Raw genomic sequence first — 24367 nt, forward strand, 5'->3', positions numbered from 1 at the left:
ACCATGGGACTAGAAAGATAATGGAATCAGAGCTATTCGGAGCAAGAAGGAAGAGCTTTACTTGATCTCATTAGGAATTAGAGATTACGAACATAAAATGCAATATAATTTGTTGCTTGGGAGTGTAGACTCTGGTGTCAGGCCTGACCCCAGATTCAAACGCCAACTCCATCACTGTAGAAACTTGGGAAAGTTATTTAATCTCTTTGAGACTAAGTTTCCTCATCTCTAAAACGGGGATAATAATAACCAACTTCACAGGGTTGAGGATAAGGACTAAAAATGAAATACAAGAAAAACACTTAGCATAGTTCCTGCCCATATTAAAACTCCATAAACAGTAGGTATTATCAATTTTTTATTAACATTATTCATTATGGAACTGTGCTCTACCCCTCCAGGCCCCAGTTCCCCCCACTGGTGGGAATGGGGAGGCTACAGGAAGGCAACCTCATGAACATGTGTGTCACGTTGCCAAATATGTACATCAAGGACAGATGAAAGACTGACAGGATAACCAGCCAAATAGTAACCGTGGTTATCTCTGGGAAGTGAAACCAGGGTCAGGTTTACTTTTCTATATGAATGTGTGCTACTTATACAATAAGGAAAAACATTTTAAAATATACTTATTATGCCACCAGATAAAGCTCTGTTCATCAGCACCCCGTCCCCGGCCCTGGCAAAAGCAAATGTCCATCATGCTTCCAGCCCCAGGAACAGCTAACTATGGTACCAGAGGCACCGCGCCCGGGGAGACTCCAAGCGGGCGCTGCTCGGGTCATGACAACGGCCACGAGGGGGCACAGTGTCCTGGGCCTCAGTCCTGCAGCTGCTGCTGCACTAGGCGGGAGTAGAGGTCCTGCCCCTCCATGAGCTGGGCGTGCTCCTGCAGCTCCCCCTGCCTGAGCACCAGGATCTGGTCAGCACTCTGAATCGTCTGCAGCCTGTGAGCGATCACCAGCACCGTCCGGTCCCCGCGGGACTGCCAGTCCTGCAGCTGAAGGGGCGGATCGTAAAGCCCCAGGAAGGTAGGAGTGGGACGGACACCACACCCCAGTGGGCCCCGTCTCTTGTGGTTGCGGGTAAAGAAGGCATGAAGCGTGAGAAGGCAGGAAAGAGCGGCAGGTAAAGGGCTGCGCCGCCCTTCTCTCAGCGGTACTAGCGGATGGGAGAGGCAGCCATGCAGAATCCCCAGTGGGATGGTCCCCACACACATATTCTCCATTCCAGTCCCCACCACTAAGAAGGCAGACACTCCTTCCACTAGTGGGCCGTCGTCCCCCCTCTGGCTGATTCCGCACAGGCTGACCCTTCACACCTGACCTGTGAGTTCCCATGTCCCCTGCCCCTCCCGCCCCAGTACTCACGGCCTGCTCACACTGGACGTCCAGCGCACTGGTGGCTTCATCCAGGATGAGGACCCGCGGGTCCCGCACAAGGGCCCGAGCAATGGCCAGACGTTGTTTCTGTCCCACAGCCAACTGGTTCCCTTTCTCCCCCACATCTGAGGAAACCGAGAAGCAACCTTCCTCAGACATAAGTGACCACGTCGACAACCCCCTACAAGCAGGGACACAACTGGTGTTTCCACTAGCACCGGGTAAGAGGTCTGAGGGCCCTGTGTAAGGAGGGTGCTGGGGTGGAGACGGCTGGGGCTGCCTGCGGACAGCTCGAGGTGCTGGGGAAGGCGGGGAAGTGGGAGCCAGAAAGGGCAAGGGGACCGCAAACACGGACTTAGAGGGACACAGCCCTGCCCCAAGAATAAGCTCCAGCTTCTCTTTTGGCTGAAGGTACCTGTATTCAGTCCATGCTCCATTTCTGTTATGAACTCATCCGCTCTGGCAGCCTGGGCAGCAGCCATCACCTTTTCGTCACTGCAGCTCTCCAGCCCATAAGCGATGTTGTCCCTCACAGAACCCGAGAACAGCACAGGCTCCTGCCCGACCAAAACCACCTGTGCGGAGTAATGGGAGCAGAGGCCGGGGTGTGAACCCCCAGGGCAGGGCTCCTCCTCACCTGCCTCCCTCAGAATAGACTCCTGTTTCTTCCCATGACCTCCCACGCTGTCTGCACATGCTTCTTCCCTCCTATCCCCCAGCCTCCTTCCTCCCCACACACCTGTCGGTGCAGGTAGTGGTGTTCATACTGGGAGATGGGCTCCCCATCCAGCAGCAGCTTCCCCCCGGTGGGCTGGTACATATTCTGCAGCAGGGCAGCCACTGTGCTCTTCCCAGACCCATTGGGTCCCACCAGTGCCGTCATCTGACCGGGATGTAGCGTGAACGTCAGCCCCTAGAAAAGCCAGGAAAGAGTAAGGGGCCTACCTCTTCCCCCTCAGGACCCCGCCCCTTGTCTCTCTATCACAGGTAAGATGGGCTTCTCAGAAGCCAGTGATGTACAGGCCGTGATGCCCGGTCACACGTAAGCAGCAGGGAGCGAGGGGTCCAGTTCCCTCCGCGTGGCCTCTTGCAGGCACCTTGAGCACAGGCTGGTCAGGGCGACTGGGATATGCAAAGGACACATCCTGGAATTCCACTCGCCCCTGCAGAGTGGGGGGGGCCAGTGTCCCTGGTGGAGGCAGATTTGGCTGTCGGTCCAGGTAGCAAAAAACCTTCTCAGCTGCCCCCACGTTGCTCAGCATATCCCCGTACATGTACACCAGGGTCTGGAAAACAGGAGTGGAGGGGGCAGCTAATCAAACATAGCTCCACCAGAAACCAGCTTCCCAGCTCGTCACATACCTCTGCCGCACTCCGGCCCAGCCACACTTCTCCCCTCATCCAAAAAGGATTGTCTACCTTTCAATGTGCGATTTGGATGAATTTAAAACAGCACCAATACTCCACTGTTCCGATTGTAAAGGATGGAGACGTCCATACCCTCCCACACAGCGCGACTTCTATCCCAGCCCTTTTCAGTTACTTTTGTGTTACTTGTGCACTGGGCCATCTTGCCTCATCAGACAGGGAACGCCTTAAAAGCAGGCACTGTGCCTGCCTCACTTCGGTAATGACCACATGTGGTTAAACACCACATATAAAGAGTGTTTAATAAATGTCTGGGGAAATTATAAAGCCCAAAATGAAATAACTAATTGTTTTTGAAAACTGGTAAATACAGGGAAAGAACTAAATGCTTGCTCTGCCTTCCTAATCAAACTGCATGACTGGGTAACCAAATAGTAGATGAGGGGAAGTCTCTTCCAGCTAATGAATAAAGGAATGGTAGTGTCACCATCTCTGCAACTCCTAAGTTAATGGATGTAGGCACTGGGCATCAATGGCTGATGTCACCACAGACATATACGAGAGAGATAAATGTAATATATACACTTACATTACATGTATCAGACATGTGAAAATTTGAGCACTGACTGTATTTAATGAATTTTAGGAATTATTGTTAACTTTTCTGGTGTGATATTGGCTTTGTGGTTTTACTTTTTAATGTTTATATTTTAGAGATACATAGTGAAATATTTACAGGTGAAATTATATCTTGAGTTTTCTTCAAAATAATATGGATGGGGGAAGAGGGTGGGGTACAGACGAAACAAGATTGGTCACGAATGGATAACTGTTCAAGGAGGTGATGGATACATGTGGGTTCGTTATAGTTTATCTTTTGGCTTCTATGCCTATGTTTTAAATTCTTCAAAACACAATAAACTGGGATTGTTGTTTTGTTTTCTTTTCTATTTTTAAGGGGAACCAACAAAGCCGAAGACTCGGAAGCCAGAGAGAAAAACGGGGGGAAAAAGAGAGCATGAGCGGCCCCCAACTCACATGCACATAGCGGCCCACATCCTCCTGGAAGAGCAGAAAGGAGAGCAGCCCGCCCCGAGTGAGGTTCCCCGCCAGGATCTGCTGCAGCCCACAGCTCAGCATCAGCACCTGCATCGCCAGGTGCACCATCTGGAAAGGGGTGGGGTGCGGTGGTAAGGCGAGGCTGAGCGAGACGCTTCCCACTCTTTCCCCTCCCTGTCCCCAGCACACTGAGCAGCAGGGACCTCAGAGCCGGCCGCAGGCTTCCCACGCTTTCCCTGCCCCTCCCTGGGCCCTTCCACCCACCATTCAGCCGTCTCACCCTCCGTAAGAGCAGGTAGAGAGCCCGTTCCAGATCTCGGCGCCACCACAGCTGTCGGCATCGTTCAAGGGCCTCCTTATAGCGACAGACCTCGTGCTCCTCGGCCCCAAAACTGCGCACAGTCTGCAGCCCTCCGACTGCCTCCCGCACCACCTGCCCCGCCTTTGCCACCGCATCCTGGATCTCCAGAAGCACTGCCTGGAAAAGCATGCAGGAGACATAGGGGTGATTCTACAGAAGACAGTGGACCCCATGTCTCACTCCAGCTCCGGGATGCTCTTCAATCTACCTAAAAAATCATACTGTTCCCTTTCCCTCTTCCTTACATTTACGTCCAGAAGTAATAAAATGACAGTGAAGAAGGGAGGGATTTTTTTATTACTGAGCTCTCAGTGCTGGGCAGTATAGGAGATACTCATTTTTTTGTTAACCTTCATTTGAGCTAATTCAAACCGCCCCCAGTGTCTGAATGAACAAAGAATGGGTAGTTCCCCAAGGAGGCACAGCTAGTTAACAGAAGGTGGAGATGTAACTTAAAACGGATCGAAGACCTAAACCTAAGAGCTAAACCTATAAAACTCTTAGAAGAAAACACAGGGGGAAGCTTCATGACACCAGATTTGGTAATGGTTTCCTGTATATCACACCAAAAGCATAGGAAACAAAAAATAAAAATAGATAAATTGGATTTCATCAAAATTAAAAATTTTCATGCATCAAAAGACTCTATCAGTAGAGTGAAAAGGAAATCCATAGAATGGGAGAGAATATTTACAAATCATATATCTGTTGAAGGGATTCTATCCAGAATATATAAAGAACTCAACAATTTAAAAACAACTCAATTTAAAATGAGCAAAGAACGTGAATAGACATTTCTCCAGTAAAATGATGCTCAATATCACTAATCACTAGGGATACAGATCAAAGCATAATGAGATATTACCTCACAATCATTATGATGGCTATTATTTTTTTAAAAGGTGATACACACACACACACACACACAATTATTCAGCCATTAAAAAGGAAATCTTGCCTTTTGAGACAACGTGGATGGACTTTTGAGGGCATTATGCTAAGTGAGGTAAATCAGACAGAGAAAGATAAAAACTATATGAGCTCATTTACATGTAGAATATAAAAAAATAAAACACCAGATTCATAGAAAAAGAGATCTTAGTAGAGATAGGGAATAGAGAGATAGAGATAGGAGGGTAGGGAAACTGGATTAAGGTGGTCAAAGGGTACAAACTTCCAGTTATAAGATAAATAAGTATTAGGAACGTAATTTTTAAAAACAAACAGAAGATAACAAGTGTTGGAGAAGGACGTGGAGAAACTGAAACTCTGTGCATTGCTAGTAAAAATGCAAAACGGTGCAACTGCTGTGGAGAACGGTACGGTGGTTCTTCAAAAAATCAAAAATAAAGCCACCATGCAATCCAGCAATCCTACTTCTGGGAATGTACCCAAAAGAACTGAAAGCAGAGACTCAGACAGATATTTGCACACCCCTGCTCATGCAGCATTATGCACAGGAGCTAACAGGGGGAGGCAACCCAAGTGTCCATCACTATATGAATGGATAAATAAAATGTGCTCTGTGCATCAATGGAATGTTATTCCGCCTTAAAAAGGAGGAAAATTCTGACACCTGCTACCACATGGATGAACTTTGAAGACATTATGCTAAGTGAAATAAGCCAGTCACAAAAAGACAAATACTGTGTGAATCCATTCATGTAATATCTAAAGTAATCAAGTCCATAGACACAGAAAGCAGAATGGTGGTTGCCAGGGGCTGACAGTAGGAACAGGAATTACTGTTTAATGGGTACCGAGTTTCAGTTTGGGAAGATGGAAAAAGTTCTGTAGGTGGACGGTGGTGAAGGTTGCACAACAATGTCAAAGTATTTAATGCCACTGAAATGGTTCATTTAAAAATTGTTAAAATGGTAGATTTTATGTTATGTACATTTTACTATAATTTTTTTTAAAAACAGAGAGATGGTGGAGCTAACGTTCAGACTCAGGTCTTCCTGACTGCATGTTCCACTTTCTCTACACTCATGCTGATTATCAAGGGGGAGATTCTCTATCTAAACCCTCTAAGACGGCATTTTTGATCTTTCGTGGGAAAGGTACAGACTCTTTTGAGAATCTGATGAAAATTACCCTCTCCCCAGAAAAAGGTGCCCTCCCTCCCTCCTTCCAACACACACACACACACACACACACACACACCCGGGGTCGTGGGCCATCTGAAGCCTGTCAGAACTGCCATCCTAAGGGCTGAGAAGACAAGACGTCCAGGAGGGCCCCCTAACGCCACACATACCTGATGGCGGGCATTGTACACCTTTTCGGCCGCTATCATGAAAGGCACCTCGAGCAGAGACAGTAAGGTGAGTCGAGGCGACAGGCTGAGCATGAAGCTGTACAGTCCCACCACTTCCACCAGGCTTCTCAAGAGCACATTGGCATTAAGAGGAAGCCAGTTACTCATCAGCTTGGTATCCGAGTTTAGCCTTGAATTCAGCTCCCCTGGGGAGGAAGGAGCAGGTGAGGAGACCTGTGTAATGAGAACCCCCAGAGACTCCCTCCTGACCGCCCCTCTGGCACAGCCCCTCCTCTGAACAGCCTTCCTCACTTTTGGAGACACCAGTGGAGGCTGCCTCGCCACCCCGGCCCAGAAGAGAGGGAAGCAGCTCTAGGCCCTGACCCCGTGGGTGCAGGCGATGGGAGAGGCTGAGTGGTGGAGGGTAACTGAGCGACATGGGGTCCAGGGGAACTCCAAACCAGGACTCCAAGCCCCACCTGTCTTAGTCTCCTGGAAGAAACCGAGGTCCTGGCGCAGGAGGGAGGAGAAAAGCTGCTCCCGGATCCGCAGATTGATTCTGGACATGATGAAGGTGAAGGAGCCTCCTCGGAGGCCGGCAGACAGCGAGCTGTGGGTCGGGAGCGGACAGGAGGATGAAGGGAGAGACAGAGAAGGAGGGAGTAAGTGAGGAAAGTGAGGAGAAAGCACAGAATGAAAAGAAATACAAAGATGGGGCAAGAATACCATGAGAGGCAGGACAGAAACAAATAAGAGAGGAAGAGAGGCGAGAGGGGCAGGAATAAACAGAGGAAGAAAAAAGAGGACATGGTGAGCTAGATGTAAGAACAAAATCCTAATACGCACAAACTCACCAGTATTTACGGAGTTCACTCCGTACTACACACAAGGGAAGAATATGGTAGAAATGAAGATACTGGGAACCTGGCCTCTGTCCAGGTTTCTCTCTGTCCCCCTCAAAGTCCTTCTTCCTTGTGGGGACAGAGCCCCAGAAAGCAGTTTCCAGGCTCTCAGCCTCACAAAGACAGGTGCTGGCTCAGGTAGTAAATGGCCAACTGTGATTGCATGGCCATCAGCTGTGGCTAGTTGGCCGTCAGCTGTAACCAGTGAGCCATTGGCCACTAATATAACTGCTGTGGCTACGCTAGGAGAGGGAGAGAAGAGAGAAGAATGGAGGCTAGCAAGAAGATGGTGGCTGGGCTGGCAAGCGTGGATGGCGGTTTGCGGACAGTGTGGATCCAGCCTCCAGTGAGAGTATAGTGCCGCCAGAGAGAATATAGTGGTATGACTCCCCTACCTATGGCTCCGTGGGTGTTCCTTTTTGGCCTCACCATATCCTGCGTTCTTGTATGGGGAGCGGGAGCAGAGACCCCGCAGGCTGCCCTGCACGACAAATGGGGCAGCGAGCAGGGTCTCCCGCACGACATTCCTAGTCCCAGATACTTCACTGTGGGAACCGCAGCAATGAACTCCCTGCCGCCCAGTCTCTGGAGCCCAGAGTCAGGCCATTCCCCATCTCTATCGCCCTGGAGTTGGAGAACTCCTCTTAGACCAACCAGATTTTTACAATAAAACATGAAGGAAACATGTGAAAGCATGGAAGCAGGTATTTTACAAAATATGGGTTTCTGATACAAATCTAGTTACCATGTTTAGAAGGCTGTTGGAATACAGTCAGACATAAAATGATGAATGTTTGGACTTCGGTGATCATAGTGAGAAAGGCGAGAAAGGAGCCACAGGAGACACATTTTGAAAGTAAAAATGACAGGGCCAGTTGTGAACGTGAGAAAGGCATCACAGTGCTGCTGCGTGGGTCCCAGGACACTGATGGTTTCCTGAAGGGGAACAGGAAGAGGGAGCCACCAGGTGGGCGTGGGATGTACTTGCAGCTCTAGGGATGTGGGGTGAGATGAGAGTGGGTTACGCAGCTCTGGGGATGTGGGTGAGATGAGAGTGGGTTATCCACGCGAAATGTCAAGGAGCCAACTGACTCGAGCTGGGCATGGAGATATGGATCTTGGAGTCTCCTGCAGAGACGAACTGAGTTAGCTCAATCAGAAAAACGTTCTTAAAGATCAATGAACTGAGTCGCGAGAAAAGTCCATATTTCAGGGTCCAGAAAAGGAAAATTCTCCAGGGGAGGGGGAGTGGATTGGGAAGTAAAAATGGAGTTCATAAAAGCTAACTGAAAAAAGAGATCAATAATAAGATATAATTAAAATGCTAAGTGCTACAGAGAAGCAAAGAGAACTGAGGACTAACCTTTTTTTAAAAAAAGCTTGATCAATGAAAAATTCACTTTTGAGTAATTGGTTTCAACAAAGAGTAGCAAGTAGGCAATGAAGGCATGATAAAGAACTGGTTTCGGAGGCATTCTAAATGAAACATGACCACACAAAGGAGTGGCGTCGGGCTGGTACTAGGGCAAGGCCACAAGGGACTTGCATGACCTTGGGAGTGAGCAACTCCTTAACTAGTGCACCCTAGGTGCCTCACTCACCTCATCCCAGTCTCGGCCCCATCCTGTAGTTAGTTACTAGTTAGTTAGTCAGTTAGGTAGTTAGTTAGTAGACAGCAGACTCCCGGGTATGTCCAACAAGGGTGGGAAAAGCAAATGGTGTAGAAAAGAGTAAAGATGCTGGAAAGAAAGGTGATAAGCATCGGAATAAGATCTTCAGCAAGTGACAAGATGAGTTAGGGGAGAAGGGCCCGGAGGGAGAAACATGCCCACCTGACAGGAGGATGACTTTGGAAACAAACTTAGGGTGGGAAGTAGAAGACGGAAAAGAGAAAAGGAATTTCACGGATAAAAATGTCGAGAGGCATCTGAGAGACACTGCATTTGACACACGAACTCCTTTTGTACGACACACACCATACTTGTACTATAATAATGTAATATACACTTTGAAGATGGGCAAATATGGTGAATGAAGGAATGCATGAATGGATGCAGGAAATAGAATGGTAAACAAATAAATACATGCGTATTTTACTTTAACTACTTTGTACTTCGTGCACAAAAGGATCTGAAAACAGGAAAGTGAGGGCCCCTGTAAATATGTGGGGCTAGCAGGTGGACCCAATCACCCATCACCTACCTCCCAAAGGAGAAAAGACACATGAAAAAGATGGCGCTGGCAAAAGCTTCAGGGTCAAAATCACCTCCCAGGATGTCAATCACGCGACCAGAATAGTAAGGGATTAATGTCTCACCTGAAAGAGCATAAAGGATGAGAGATGAACGTGCTGGTGCCAAGGGCCTTCTCCCACCTCCGCTTCCCAATACCTCTCCTGACTCACCCCACACGGCAATCACAAGGAAGACGAAGGCGGCGGCGAGGAAAGGCAGGTCTGGCCTGGAGAGCTTCAGCAACCGCCACATCAAGGCCTTGTTGTTCTCCTGGCCCTGCTCCCTGTCCTGGGCTCCGGGAGGGCTCAGCACAGCCCACACTGCCCAGCTTAGCCCTGCAGCCCCATAGCCCAGCAGCAGCCAGCTCCAAGGGGCTGAAGCCACTCTGACTGGGGGAGCACTCCAGGCCCCTGGAACCAGGGCCCTCAGGGACACGAACAGGGGGGTCAGCAGACAGAGCAGGGGCAGCAGTGTTCCCACAAGTCCCAGCAGCCCTCCCAGCTTTAGTAGCCACCACAGTCCTCCGAGTCGCAGGGTCCCCTCCAGCCATAGGCCTGGAAGCCCTCGGGGAAGCAGCGTCCCCAGAGTCCCCTGAAGCAGCCAGAGTAAAGCCGAGTCCGCCAGGAGCAGGGAGGCCCAGGGTCTCAGGTCAGGGAGCCGCATGGTGGGATCTACGGGATGTAAAGTGAGAAATTAGAGAAGTGGAGTCCCAATCCTTGACCCGGTCCTCCCCACCCCACTCCGCCCGACCCGTCCATAGGCTTCTCATTTTCTCCGATCCTATCCTGAAACATCCCCTGGGTGCCCCGTGCCCCATGACAGAAGGCACTCTGCCTGTCAGAGGAAACTGGGAAGCCTGGCCTTCAGCTGCCTTCATCCTTAAAATAAATAAATAAATAAAAACCGTGACCCCCTCCCCCACTCCGCCCCCGCCTGCTGCAGGCGGAGTTCCAAAGAGCTGGGTAGTCGCTGCCCTTACACCCTCAGGGTTCCAGGGGGACAGGAAGCTGGACCGCGGCGGGGGCGGGAAGGGTGGGTTCGGATGCATCCCCGTTAGCGCTCCAGGTTTCCATCCGCGCGAACTCACCAGCGGCGGTTCGGGACTGCAGTCCCGAGGTCTTTCCGTGAAGTGCTGCTGACTGAGCTCTGAAATCCACTCCCGGGGCCTCAACTTCGTTTCCCCATTTGGTCCACGGTGACGCCTTCCAAGCGAGGGCGTCCCGGCGCCCGCCGCTTTCGCTTTCACTTCTCGGGCTAAGGTCCTGTTTCTCCACAGGGCGGCCAGCGGGCGGCGCGCGACACCTACCTGCAGAACACGAACCCGGTCCCCAACTCCTGCCCGCCCTTGCCAGGCTCCCAGCGAGTCTCCCAACCTTATCAACAGTTACTCTGTAATAGAAAACTACTGCAATTTACCAAAAAAAAAAAAAAAAAAAAAAAAGTCTCTAAGTAAAATAAAGCTATTTCAAGGATTGGGATACTTTGTAATTGGAAAACCGCTGGATTTTCTTACCTCAAACTCTTGTACCTCAAGCTCTGAGCCTGTTTTGAGAACAGCTCTCTCCGCCCAACCCAAGGTCCAGTTTTAGGGTTTGTGGGTAAAAACAGCCAAGTTCTGAGCGAGAAATACGCAGGACCTCTCCTAAATAGATGGCTCCAGCCACTCTCACCAGGGCCTAAGTAGGTTTCCACTTACAGATTTTGAGCTGAAAAGACCCTGACCCTTTATCTTCATCTGTCCTTCTCAACACAGAACTTTGACTAGAGCACGTGTTCAGATGCCTACAAATTTGTGTTCCAAATTATGTGGGAGCACCTAATATGAGGGAATGGACTTGGTTTATTGGTCTAGTTTAACACCAATTAGGACAGTGGCTGGGCTTCCACAGGTCCTGCCTGACCCAGAGCCTATCTATGGAGCATGCAGATTTGTTGATTCCAGAAATAACTCTTCAGGGTGAAGCTACCTCCCACCTCAACATATCCACAAAGGGATGATCACTGGGATTCTGAATGACTCTTGAAATGTTATCCGTATGACTACCAATGAGTCACTTCAAACTGAAAATTAAGGGGGTTGGGGAAGAAATTTGAAGTAGGGGATTACTAAATTTTCTCCAACCCTGTCTGTTCTGGGATTTTTAGGATCTCTCCCTAATGAAAAAAAAAGCATCATGTGCGGCTACTTTCTACTTTCAAGTTTTTCTTTTAAACTCTTTCTCCTTTAAGAGGTAATGTGGCCCATACTCTGTGCAGTTCCAGGATGAGTCTGAAAATCTCATATGTCTGTCTCAGTTTTCTAACCTGGTTACTTTTTCCTCATATTCCCCACTTGAGGGCATCTTCCTTATCACTTCCTCTTCAATTGTGGTCCTGTCATCTTGCAATTGAGCGTGACACATCATGAAACTGAACCCCTAATGTCCATCTTTGCATTTGATATCCAATATTTCTAAAGCACTATTTGAGGTAAATGGTCCCATGTTTAGAATAACCACATATTCAAGGTAGAAACTTTTTCATCCAACTCTGCAATTCGAAAGTACTTGTTCTAGGTGCCCTACTCCCAGACACCCAAACCATTAATAATGGACCACACACAGAAGTCTCCAGGTTGTGTCCCTATAGAAAGGACCCTAACCTAAATTAAATTGCAAATAAGTGACCACAGACGATCAGCCTTCCTGGGGTCCTGGAGAGATGAGTGTGGAAGGAATACCCAGGATAAATATTTGGTGAAGCCCCATTTCTTAGGTAGGGGGTTTCGGTCTCTCTTAGGAAAAACTTTTATTTCCTGTCCCCTCCCCCACCGCAACAACCACAGCCCCAAACCCACAACACAGAGGCTTTCATAACCATTTTCTTTTATTGTGCTTAGTGGGGCATCCAGAAGGTTGAGGTGGGGAGAATGCTCATTGAGATAGAGAACACACAAAAGCATGAACTCTGCCCCAACCCGGCTGGCCGCCAGCTCTCTATCTCTGGGCTCAGCTTAGCCCCTTTCTCTTGCGGTGTAAGCTGGCCCAGGTCCCTGAGTTGGCCAGGCTTTCCCAGAGGAGGCCTGCCCAGCCGCCAGTCTCCACGGTTACTGGTTACTGACTGGCGTCCCGGTACTGGTGCAGCAGGTCACTAACGTCTGTGCTTTCCACTTTCACCCAACCATCTTCCTTCATGTGGTACACTGTGGGCAAATGAGAAAGAACACGGAGTCACCTTTCACTTCAGCAAGTTCCTGTTAATGATATTATGTTGAAGGCCACAGCAACACACACGCTCAAAGCCCTTCTTACTGGGACTTCAAAGTCCCTCTTCTGACTCTGACCACCTCCTCCCTGCCACTCTGCATTCCCCAGTCTTCCACTCTCAAAAGCGGCTTCCCAGCCCAAGTCTTGGTGGTGGGAGCACTGGTGTCTTACTGTTGACAACGCCTCCAGAATAGCTGTCTCGATGGGTGGCATGAACAATAGCTCTGCGGCCCAAGTCATAGGCCTCTTCAAGGCTAAGATTGTGCCTGTAGCCACTGTCCATGACCCCGTAGGCATAGCTGTTCCCACTACCAGTGGAGAACATAGTTCCTGAGAGCCGAGTCCCATTTTCATCCACATAGTAGAGTCCAGGACCCTAAGGGATGCAAGAAGGGTCCAGGTTGGAAATGGAGAGGGAGTTGTTGGTCACACACGGGTTCAAGTGAGAGCCATAAAAAGTGGACAAAAGAATAACAATTACCACAGGAATATTTGAGCTAGGACAGCACTTCAGTAACAATTAGAGAACTTGGGGGCGGGGGAAAACAAACTTGGAATCAACTATTTTATCAAAAGGGACAAGTTTATGAAACAATGGTCCACATCTGGACCCAGAAATAGGCCGGGGGTATGCTGGCACAGTTCTTTAACAGAGCACTCGTGGGGAAGGGCTGGAGTGTACAATGGGGAAACTGATGTCTCAGCCACAGAGGGACTATGGGGAGTGGATAGCACCCACCTTCTTGTCCCAGCCGCAGATCATGCTGCCCATGGACAGGCCCATGCCCCGGTACTGGCACATCATGTTGGAAAGCAGTTTGGAGGCTGCTGACACTGAGATCCGCTCCCCATTCCGCAGGTAGTACAGCCTGGGTAAGGACAGGTCATGGGGGAGAGAACTTAGAGGTGGCAGAAGGCCAGCTCTCTGAGCTGCCATTTGATGGGCAGGAAGTGACTGGAGGGAGAAGCATTTGTAGGGTCTAAGGCTCCAGGAGAGATTTGAAATTTAAAGTATCAAAACCACATAAAGAAATCCTAGTCAATGATACTATCCCACCAGTATTGATGATGTTGGTGCTAAATAATTGACAAATTATCAGGCTTTTTGACTGGCGCACAGGCTGAAATTTGGGAGATTTTTACCACCAAAAGGCTGTTTTGTGAAATACTGCATTAGCACCAAGATGCTACAGTAGCACAGGAAGAAAGGGTGAGGAAGCAGGATCCAGGACTGACCACTAGGCTTCGAAGGGAGAGGAGAGGCCTCGCCTACCTGCACTCCTTGGCCAGCAGACGCTCCCAGTACTGACAATCTGCTGCACAGCCAGACATGGTGCCAAGCAGGTAAGGGTTAATCTCAATCACCTTGTTCACCCGTAAGGTGGCTGGAAGAAGATGGAGTTTTGAGAGAGGAGAAATGACCCCACAGCTCTCCCTGTGTGTCCTAAGTCAATATCTGCTTCCTTTTGGGGGCCGATATTGGGCTCCTGCTGAGACAAGAGCCCAGCTCCCCAGTCTGCCTGCTGGAACACACACACTCACCAATGTAACTCCCTGCGGAGGCTCGAGAATCCACCGCCACGATCACTCCATGTTGAAACTTGAAGGCAAGCGTGGTGGTGCCATGGGCCATCTCAATCTGAACGTCCTTTCCTCCATGCCCACCCAGGGACTGGAAGAATTCAGCAGGCTAGTCAAAGAGACAAGGCAGGGAAAGGTGCAATGAAAACTCTGAAGTAGGAGGCTCCAGGACAGGGTTTAGAGAGTGTGAGAGTGAGGAGATCCCCAGAAATTCTCCAGCCATCAACACATGGAACAGTGAAAAACCCGTCTCTACAAGGAAATGGCTTGGGAGAAGGAAGAGAAGAGGCACATGACTCCAACCTTTCCATTTTCCAGCACAACAGAAAAGAAAGAAAATAAATGTTAGCGTAACTAAAAATTTTAAGAGTGATTTTAATGTTTTTTCTATCAATAGGTCATTTAACCTTCACAAAAGACGTTTATTATTGGCATCCCTATTTTACAGAAGAGGCCCCAAATCTAGTCTAAGTGGCTTGATCCAAGATACGCAGTGAGTGGCTGAGGCGAGGCTAACCGCCCTTTAGAGATTTTCCAAGACACTGCACAGCCCGGTATCATATGATAGCCCCGTGGAGAGGGCTTCCTGATTTGTGTGTGATGGAGAACAGGCAGGACAGGGCTCTTGTCTTCCTAGGGGCGCCCCCACCTCATCTCTAACTCTTTGCTCTTCTTAACCCTCAGACGGTCAGCCCTCGATTCCCTGGCTGGGCCCTGGACGTGGCTCTCCTGGCCTGAAGGATGCCCCCCTCCGCGCGTCCCCGCCTCTGGGCAGTCTCCAGGCAGACTCTCCATTCTCTGCCCCTTCCTCCCCGCCTCCCCGGGGTTCTCTTACAACCCAGACCTGCATTCCCCGGGGGAGGGCGAGCTCCGGAGATCGCATAGAGAAACTGTAGTGTCCAGGGTCCGAGCGATGCCGGCTCTCCGCGACGGGGAAAGCCCAGTGCTCCGGCTGCCCTCGCCGGGCTCCGCACACCTCCAGCAGCGCCATGATTGCCTAGACCCGGAGATCTGCCCGCTCTCCGAGAAGGAAGTGAAAGCGAAAGCCCGCAGCCTCAAGGGGAGGGAACCAGAATTTTTTCCACATCCCCCTGCCCTTCCCGAGAAGAAGCCCGTGGGTGTCTGGGGACCGGGTAGATCATACTGGGAACAGGCTTCTCTGCTCCGCCTCCATGAAACAATGGGTCCAAGACTTTCAAAAGAAAGGAAGAAAAAGAGAGGGAGGCTTCGAAAGCCCCCTTGACCATGAGATTACAGTGAGAGACACCGACAGTCGGGGCATCCTCTTTAACAGTTACGGGGTGGGTGGCAGAGGTTATCACCTAAAGGCGTAGCCTCAGCCAGAACGCTGGAAGTCGGCAAGAGATTGGGAGCAGTTTCATGTTAGAGTGGAGAAGGGGTGTTCATATGAGCATCATTTTATAAAAGTAGGGGAGGTATAGGAGTACGTGCGGCCACTGAGTCTCGAGGACAGGTTTTAGGGCAACAGGCATCCGAATATACCCTCAGCTTGTGGGGAAAGGGGACACCAAGCAGAGCGCAGTCTCTGAATCTTTCCACGTGGTCCTTCATAGGGCCTCACCCAGTTCAACGGTCTCCCTACCCTGTAGCCACCCACAAGAACTGCCCTTTCTGTCCACATCTGCTCGCATAATTCTTGCCTGACGGAGTAAACTGAGTTTAACTCTTCTAAACCCCGCCTCTTTTTGCAACCTGCGTTGGCCTAATCTGCCCAGCAACTGTAACGTCACATACCGTGGCCTTCTCTGATTGGAAGAGACTTACTAGACAACCCCGCCCACTGAGCTGAGATTTCCTAAGCAGGTGCCACTTCTGGGGCCCCCTACAGGATACGACCTGGGCTGCGAGGTAATGAAGCGTGAGCTCTTCCGCTAGCTCACTTGCGGTTCCTGTAGCCACTCTCTCCCTCCATCTTCCACCTCAGAAAGGCCATGGCTCTGAGCGCAGCTTCTAGTGCCTTGGAGGGCTCTGTATGAGTCTGGCTCATCCTTGGGGGCGGGCGTGGGGGGATGGGGAAGTGGAGGGGCAACCATAGGAAACAGAACACTTAAGGGAAAAGATGGCACACTTAGGGCTGTAAAACATTGCGGATGCTGAAGGAGGGGAGTCACCAGGCTCCCGAAAAGTGCGCTGCAAGAGTCAGTGAGCTATTTGGTACATGCACTAGAAACGTGAGAAACCACAATACAAAACACCGATTTTATTATAAATATCAAGAATCCACAGGGCATTTGGGGGCCGACAGATGTCTTTGGTCTTCTTGGAAGGTAGCTGATCTTTCCTTTCTGTATATTTTAAATATTTCTGCCCATTTTCAGAGTGCTATCCACACCAACCATGGCTCTAAACCTAGTTACACTAAAGAGTCACAAACCCTGTTTTCTCCCAGGAAATCTGCATTTTCAAGAGGAGCTTGGAAAGGAGGCAGGGGAGGAGGTAACATTCATGGCAAAATTTCAGGTATCACCTGGAGGTTACATCTTAGAATGTCACGTCTAGAAGTAGCAGACTACTCTGCAGCTTCGGTAAGACCCTTGTTCCCAAATTCTCCACTATAAAGAGGAGAAAAAAAGGAAGGAAGACAGCGTGTGCAGGTCTGAGAAGTCTCTCATTCTGGAGCACCCAACCCACCAGGAGCCTGCACCATGGTCCAATAGTGTCCCCTCTTTTTCATGAGCTGCTGGTGGGTTCCCGCCTCACAGATGGTGCCTCCTTCCAGAAAGAGGATGTGGTCAGCCCGCTCCACCAAGGTAAGACGCTGGGTGATGAGAAGCACAGACCGAGAGCACCGCTCAGGGCTTTCATACAGGATCCGTTCCACCTGAGAAAAGACATGAACTCTGTCAGAGCTGAGGACCACTCCCGACCCAGGGAGACATCTGTTTCCAGAGCTGTGACAGACTTCGCCAGCTTCCGCCAATAACCCCAATTCTATCGAAGAGTCTCCTTCTGAGTGGTTCTCTGTCAAACCTTTGGCTTGTTAAGGACAGTTTACATGAGGGGGCAACAGTGGAATAAAAGTCAGAGTCCTATGGTGACTTTTCTTACGAGTAAGAAAAGACCGAAGGGTACTGAATAGTCTCTCTACCTATGGACTGTGAATTTTTACGTTCTGTTTTAAGGAAGCACGAACATTTCAAGTCAGACAGACTTGAATTTCGGTCCAAGCTCTGCTGTTCAACAGCTGAATGACTGAGTAGGTTATTTGACCTCTCTTTGCCTCCATTTCATCACCTGTAGAGAAAGGATAACAACGCCCAGCCCACAAGCATGCATGATGAATACATGAGTGAGACAGTATATGCAGAGGACCTAGTAGCATATTTGCCAATAACATGCTCAATTAATATTAACATTAGGATGGTCTTTTCCTTATGTTTGGCTTCAGAGAGTCAAAGTCTGCAGCTAGTCTCTTTTCACTGGTCCTAGGCATCTTGGGGAGAAGCTAATGGGAACTGAGAATTGCAAGGACTGGTTTGGATAATTATGATGTTAGTATAACTAACATAGGATGAGTGAAGGAAGGAAGATCAGGTGAGATACAGGCATTAAGAAGACAACTCTCTCACCCGTAACTGGCTGTTTGCATCCAGGGCGCTGGTAGCATCATCCAGGATGAGGACACGTGGTTTCCGGATCAATGCTCGAGCCAAGGCCACTGCCTGTCGCTGGCCCCCTGATAGCTGGCTCCCAGCCTCACCTACCTCTGCAGACACAAAAGCCAAGGTGAGAGCCAGATATCCGCATGTGCAACACACACACACCAAGGACTGATGGACACAGCTGGAAAGGGACGTTTCTGGGAAGATTAAGGAGTTCTGAGGATATGAAGATGAAGGAGCCATAGGGACAAGATCTTCCAACTTCAAATTGATGTCAGTGGGGCAGGAGGAACTGATGAATAGAGGAAGGACTACTGGGGTTTCAGTAAAGATGTCTGGATGGTGACATGAGTAGAGAGAGCACCTGTGTTGTAGCCCTGCGGGAGTTCAGAGATGAAACTATGGGCTCCAGACTCCATCGCAGCAGCTGTGATTTCATCCATGGTTGGCGTCTGGATCAGGCCATAGACAATATTTTCTCTGAAACTTCTTCCAAATAGCTGTGGCTCTTGTCCCACTGCAGCTACCTGGGGCAAAACATGACGAAGAGTCATGGAACAGGAGCACAAAAGCGGTCATATAGAGATTGAAGACTCAAAATCTGTACTGATATCCTACCACAAAAGTACACACCCTCTCACCTGATCACACCACCATCTCCACCCAAGGTCTCCTATCATTCCCTAACCCTCCATTCAGAATGCTCAGTGAGGAGACGCTGCTCACTTGGTGCTCCCCACCTTCCCCCTACTTGCTCACCTGTTGGTGCAGGTAGCGGTGTTCATATTGGGGAAGGGGCTCCCCATCCAGCAGCAGCTTCCCCCCAGTGGGCTGGTACAGATTCTGCAGCAGGGCAACCACCGTGCTCTTCCCAGACCCATTGGACCCAACCAGTGCCGTCACTTCGCCAGGGCGCAGGGTGAAGGTCAGCCCCTGGAGAGCAGAGAATCAATCACACAATAAGAGGCACATTGATGCCCCTAACCTTGAGCCGGTCATTTTCTTGTTATATAGCATGGTGTCTTACCCTAGGGAAGAAAGGAGAAAAATGGAGAAATACAGTAACTCCCAGCCTCCCACACGCACAGACTTCTGTTCTTCAGGCACGATACCTCCCCAAGGAGTGGAGATGAGGCAAAGACTGAGCCCCACTGTGCCACACATTTGATGCCAGATACCATGAGAAAACAGAAAAACTCATATTCCAAATCACAAATGGAAAGAAAAAGCAAAGATGGAAGGCTGGAGACACACATTTTGCTTCAGCAGTTCCTTAGGATGTGAGGGCTTCATCCCTGAGAGCCTCCTCTCCCATTTTCCTTGGAAATCCAAACTGGTTCTTAGGTTTGAGGCAATTTTATGGCATAGATGATGCTCATCTTGGCCTTGGGGACTTAGAAAGGATCTGTCTGTGCCTCGTGTGAAGCAGGCTGGAGGAAGGAGGAAAATTCAGGAGGGGAGGGTTGAGAGTGTGTTTGATGGCGTGCAGGCACTGGGAGGTTGTACCTGCAGCACGAGGACATCTGGGTGGTTTGGGTAGGCGAAGGAGACATCTTGGAACTCAACGAAGCCCTCCAGCTTTGAAGAAGTCAACACACCACTGGCTGGGCAGCAAGGGATCCGGTCCAGATACTCAAATATTTTCTCTGAGGAGCCCACAGCCTTCTGCACCCTGGGATAGCTGGAGAGTAATACCTGGAGGGGAGGTATGAAAGTGAGGTGGGGTCCAAATCTGCTTGCCAGGGCTATGTGATGGGAGAAGGGTAAAGAATGGGAGGAGGGTGACACAGAGGGACGGGGGAAGGAAGAGCATTGGGGAGTGCAACTGGGAGGGCCTCACCTCAACAGCTGTGGTGAACTGGATCTGGTAGAGAACAAACGTGACAAGGTTCCCACTGCTGACAGCCCCACTGGTCACCAGCTGCCCACCGATGTATAGGATTCCCACCTTCAGGAGCATCCCTGAGATCTGTAGAGAGATCATGGAGAAAAAGGATTGTGGTAGAAATCTAACAGCGGGGAACAAAGAGCCAGCATCCTTAGCATTAAGGAGATATAAAGTCCCTTTCCCCGTGTAACAGCAGGGCGCTCTGTAAGTAGAAAGGGAGAACGAACCATAGAGACCCCGTGGTCTTCACTCAGTTACACATGACAGAGTCATCATCTTCATCACCATTATTGGCTTGTTTGGGGAGCGTTTTGCTCATCACAGAAGGCTTACGTGAATGTAATGTAAGCTAATATTCATATTAAGAGCTCTGTAAACGAGGTTATATCACTCCCACTTGTTAAAAATGAGGAAACAGTCTCAGAGAAGGTAAGTTACTAGGCCACGGTCACAGAGCTAGTAAATGGCAGCGTCAAGCCAGGAACTTCTGCTTGCTGGTCTAGGCCTCTAAAGACACCACAGGTGCCTCCCATCTTTGGCTTCTGCTATTCCCATGGCTCTCACTAGCACATCACACAGTCCCAGCATGAAGCAGGCCCAGGTGCAGGAATTTCTGGCTCCCTGAGCACCCTCTGAGAAGCAAAGGAGTCTCTAGAAGGCATGGCATCTTGCTAAAAAGGGGGTTGGGCAGATTTTGTGTGCCACACAGAAAGAAAGCCATTTGCTAGGTGCTTGCCTAAAAGGAGGGAGTGGGTCAGGAAGCCTGAGTAGGGTAACTGAGCCTCAGGTTGCTAGGATGAGAACACTGAACCCCCCATTGCCCAGTGGAGGAGGAGTGTGGAGCCGGGTCACAGGAAAGAGAATGGAGTCAAGGTATGTTGGGGGAAAGGGAGCAGGCGTTCATCTCTAGGTTCTCACACTAGTGGTCCAGAGGTTGACTGCATAGGCCAGGGCCTCCTTCTGGTTGAGTGTCTCCATTTCCTGCAGCTTTTGCCTAAACTTCTGGGCCTCAGCCTCCTCGTTGGCAAAGCTCCGGACTGTAGGCATAGCTGACAGGACTTCAATGGCCACCTGGCTGGACTTTGCCAGAGATTCCCGCACCTGTACTGCCAGCACCTGTGGAGACATGTCCAAGTCAGGGTTGGCAAACCATAAGGGACACTAGTACCTGAGTTACCTGGTTGGAGAGGAAAGGTGAGAAGAGACAGAGGGATAGGAGACAAAAGAAAGGGACTTGGCTATTTCCCTGGGATCCGAAAGAGATCCAGAGGAGAGTAAAATGACTCAGAAGCGTCATGGGATCATATTCTTGAGATTGGTGATTGTAGTCTTAAAGACAGACTGTGGGCAGAAGTTAGAAAAGAACACACAGAGACCATGAAGACTAACAGTGAGCAATGTGGGAACACGGACTACAGGAGTGGGGAGTCCCGGGAACATGGAGAATCAGCCAGGGTGCAGAAAAGAAAGCCAAGAGGAACTGAGTCCTCCAGGTGAGGGAGATGAGGGTCTGTGTAGGTTGAGGCAACTCCTTGGACATACCTGGTACCATTTTCCCAGCTTCTTAGGCAGAAGGAAAAGCAGAGGCAGGGAGATGAGGGTGACCATGGTGAGGGACAGTGACCCCCAGAGCATGAGCCCCAAGAGACACAGCCCCCGCACCAGGTACCACAGCAATAGGCTCAGCTCCTCACTCAGAGACTCACTCAAGGTGGACGTGTCCTCTGTTACTCGAGATGTGATGGCACCTGGCAGGGGTTGGGGAGAAGAGAGAACAGTGAATGACAGGCTCAGAGTGATGGGAGGGACCAGTAGTGAGCCAGGGTCCAGGGGGACGGGTGTCAACATGGTGTTCTAAGGAGGCGGGGAAAACAAGTCGGGGTACAGGGAAGTTTGGGGGTCTCAATGCAGGGAGAGTATGTTAGACAGGGAAAGTCTGGCCAAAAGCCTTCATTTTAATTATAAAGAAATTGACGCCCATATAAATTCCCATTTTTTCTGACAAATTTCTGTTGCTTAAAGAACTTGTATACCCCAGGCTGTACACATAGGCAGGAAGAGCTTAGGCTGGTTATATCACAGCTGGAGGAAAATGGAGGACGCTGCTAGAAAGCAGTCCAGGAAGCTATGGGAATCAAGAGATGGTTCTGTCCTCAAGTTCGTCTCTATCCATACGTGACCATGCAAGTTTCAGCACTTAAGAGGTTAGGCCTGTTTCCTTCTCTGTAAAATGAGGCAGTTGGACTCTGATATCAAAATGTCCAGGTTTGCAATGTTATAGTTTCCATCTAAATACATAGAGATAAATTTATGAAAAAATCTTGGCTGGAAAAACTAGGCTTTTCTGAAGGTAAAGAGCACAATATTTTGCTCCTGAGGCATGCCAAGAATAAGAAATGACAATGTCTATGCGAGAGAAAGAAAGAGGGAAATATCAAAGTTACAAGTACAAGGGCATCTCAGGGAATATAAATAGCATATGGATGTACAATGAAAGAGTTTCATGAGAAAACCTGTTTGGTTCTGTTGGAAAAACTCTGTTTCCTGGCGCAGGACAGCCCGAAACACCTCTCCCTGCAGGTGGCTGTGCACGCGGCCCATGGTGCAGTTATAGATCCAATCAGCCATGAACTCGAGCACTGCACTGGAGACAGACAGAGACGGAGGGTCAAGGGTCAGCGTGTGCTCAGAGGACAGAGCAGGTCCCTGCACTTTAGACAGCAGCCTCAACTTCCACCTCCCACTTTTGCAACCCCCCCCCCACCACCTGTTCTCAGCCTTCCACCTTCAGCCCCCAGACCTGGCTATGGTGAGAATACACATGAGAGTTATGTTTCGAGTGAAGGCAGCTGCTGCCTCATCTTGGAGAATCCAGTCAGTGAGGCGGCCGGTGAAGAAGGGAATGGCCATCTCACCTGCGATGGGACAGGAGAGATGTGTCAGTCACAGATATCAAGTCTAAGCAGACCAGCCCCAACCGGACCGCCCCCACCAGTATCCTGGAGGGCAGCCCCAGAAAGTCATCACAGAACACAACCCAGCACCTGAGCAGGCCGGCTTGGAACTTAAAGCCCTGCAGCCCCACCAGCCCTTGAGAAGTTTAATTAGGAAGCCTAGAGATCATGGAGTATCTTAAGATACCCTTGTATGAAAAATACTGCCTCAGAGGAAGGGACATGCCTGCCCCAGGAGGCCCAGTGAAGTGATGCCTGGGGCAGCACTGGAGTCCAGGACTCCGTTTCCCACCCAGTCCAGGAGTGGTCTCCTCAAGACCCGAGCTGAGTCACCTTTCTCTGACCCACATTTCCCAGAGCTCGGTAACCTATCTCACGGACCATTACTCTTGATTCCTGCCCAGTTCCCTAGCGTCCATCCCTCTTGCTCTGAACGCCCTTACCAAGGCAGGAGAGGACCAACAGGACCAGAATGAACGGGAGGCGACGTATCTCTGAGCCCAGGCAGCCTAGAAGCCGACGCACCGCGTCTCCAGAACCCCTGTGACCTCCCAGCATCCAAAGGCTCCGGAGCTTATGCCACAGGGCGGCTGCGGGCAGTGCCGCTGCGTAGTTGAGGACGAAGGCGTCCAGGCGACTTCCCCAGTGTAGTAGCCTGGTGCTGTTATTGTCGCTGGGGAACCCCCACGAGCCCAGCTCTCGGAACAAGGCAAGTCCTGGCAGAGCCAAGCCCAGCGCCGCCGCCAGTGGCTCCAAAGCAGCCAGCCATCCCTGGACTCCTTTGCTTTCACTTTTGGTGTCAATTGTTGCCTTGAGGACCCCACGGGCCCCCAGCCACAGCACTGCCCAGCGGCTCAGGCCTACTACCCAGACCCTGAGCAACGGCAGCGCGGCGGGCACCAGCAGGGATGATATTCCGGGCAGCGCCGGCCGGAGCAGCACCCAGTCGGCGAGAAGCAGCAGCGTTGACCCCAGCCACACGGGGAAAGCTCGGGAGAGGCAGAGGCACCCGCACGGAGCGGGGGACCCTGAGCTTGTCATTGGCGCGCGGGGGTCGCGCCCGGGCCTGGGACTCTCCGCGGTCCCCGCTGTGCCCGAGGCTCTGGGTGCTGTCCGAGTCCGTCCTGAGCGCGCGCGGGGAACCAGCGGCTGGGGCAGGAAGCGAGGCGGGGACGGGGCGGCGCTCTCGGAAAGTCCCGGGAACCGGCTGAGCCTGGTGGCGGTGCTGCCTAGAAGCGAGCCGTTTAGGGGAAAGAGAAAATGAAAGTGCCGCGGGCTCACCGGATCCTCCCACTCGCCGACGCGCCGGCCCACACTCTGTTGGGAGTGGCCGTTTTAATCAGTTCTGAGGTTCTGGGGAGCTGCCTTGGTGCTCCACCTTCTCCATCACGCACACCCGTCCGTCCTCCTTTTTTTGCCACCTCAAGCAGGAGCCACTTGTCATGACTTCTTTACCTCAGCCTGAGTGGGGCTCTTTAGTCACCTGTCTCCGGGCAGATCTGCCCCACAC

The 24367-nt window shown here is 50.5% G+C and overlaps 3 protein-coding genes across 3 annotated transcripts; all 3 read right to left on the reverse strand.

The window, feature by feature from the left end:
* Positions 1 to 345: 345 nt before the first annotated feature.
* On the reverse strand, positions 346 to 10804 carry TAP2 (transporter 2, ATP binding cassette subfamily B member). The gene is made up of 12 exons (XM_074332748.1): positions 10654 to 10804; positions 9737 to 10237; positions 9535 to 9649; positions 6910 to 7040; positions 6431 to 6636; positions 4090 to 4287; positions 3789 to 3917; positions 2480 to 2668; positions 2122 to 2295; positions 1798 to 1957; positions 1371 to 1507; positions 346 to 1000 (listed from the first exon to the last, which is right to left on the reverse strand). Exons 2-12 carry the CDS (start codon positions 10227 to 10229, stop codon positions 821 to 823), a joined length of 2112 nt encoding a protein of 703 aa, XP_074188849.1. The 5' UTR covers positions 10230 to 10237; positions 10654 to 10804; the 3' UTR covers positions 346 to 820.
* Positions 10805 to 12413: 1609 nt separating this feature from the next.
* Positions 12414 to 15657, reverse strand: PSMB8 (proteasome 20S subunit beta 8). Its single transcript, XM_019738645.2, has 6 exons — positions 15237 to 15657; positions 14354 to 14501; positions 14085 to 14196; positions 13551 to 13680; positions 12983 to 13187; positions 12414 to 12747 (listed from the first exon to the last, which is right to left on the reverse strand). The coding sequence occupies exons 1-6, from the start codon at positions 15381 to 15383 to the stop codon at positions 12659 to 12661; spliced, it is 831 nt and encodes a 276-aa protein (XP_019594204.2). The 5' UTR covers positions 15384 to 15657; the 3' UTR covers positions 12414 to 12658.
* A 941-nt stretch (positions 15658 to 16598) lies between these two features.
* Positions 16599 to 24338, reverse strand: TAP1 (transporter 1, ATP binding cassette subfamily B member). Its single transcript, XM_019738666.2, has 11 exons — positions 23301 to 24338; positions 22704 to 22818; positions 22417 to 22547; positions 21446 to 21651; positions 20822 to 21019; positions 19856 to 19984; positions 19522 to 19710; positions 18775 to 18948; positions 18380 to 18542; positions 17983 to 18119; positions 16599 to 17234 (listed from the first exon to the last, which is right to left on the reverse strand). Exons 1-11 carry the CDS (start codon positions 23896 to 23898, stop codon positions 17022 to 17024), a joined length of 2253 nt encoding a protein of 750 aa, XP_019594225.2. The 5' UTR covers positions 23899 to 24338; the 3' UTR covers positions 16599 to 17021.
* Positions 24339 to 24367: the final 29 nt, after the last annotated feature.

This window comes from Rhinolophus sinicus, linkage group LG05 (assembly GCF_036562045.2).
Source record: "Rhinolophus sinicus isolate RSC01 linkage group LG05, ASM3656204v1, whole genome shotgun sequence".
Classification (NCBI taxonomy): domain Eukaryota; kingdom Metazoa; phylum Chordata; class Mammalia; order Chiroptera; family Rhinolophidae; genus Rhinolophus; species Rhinolophus sinicus.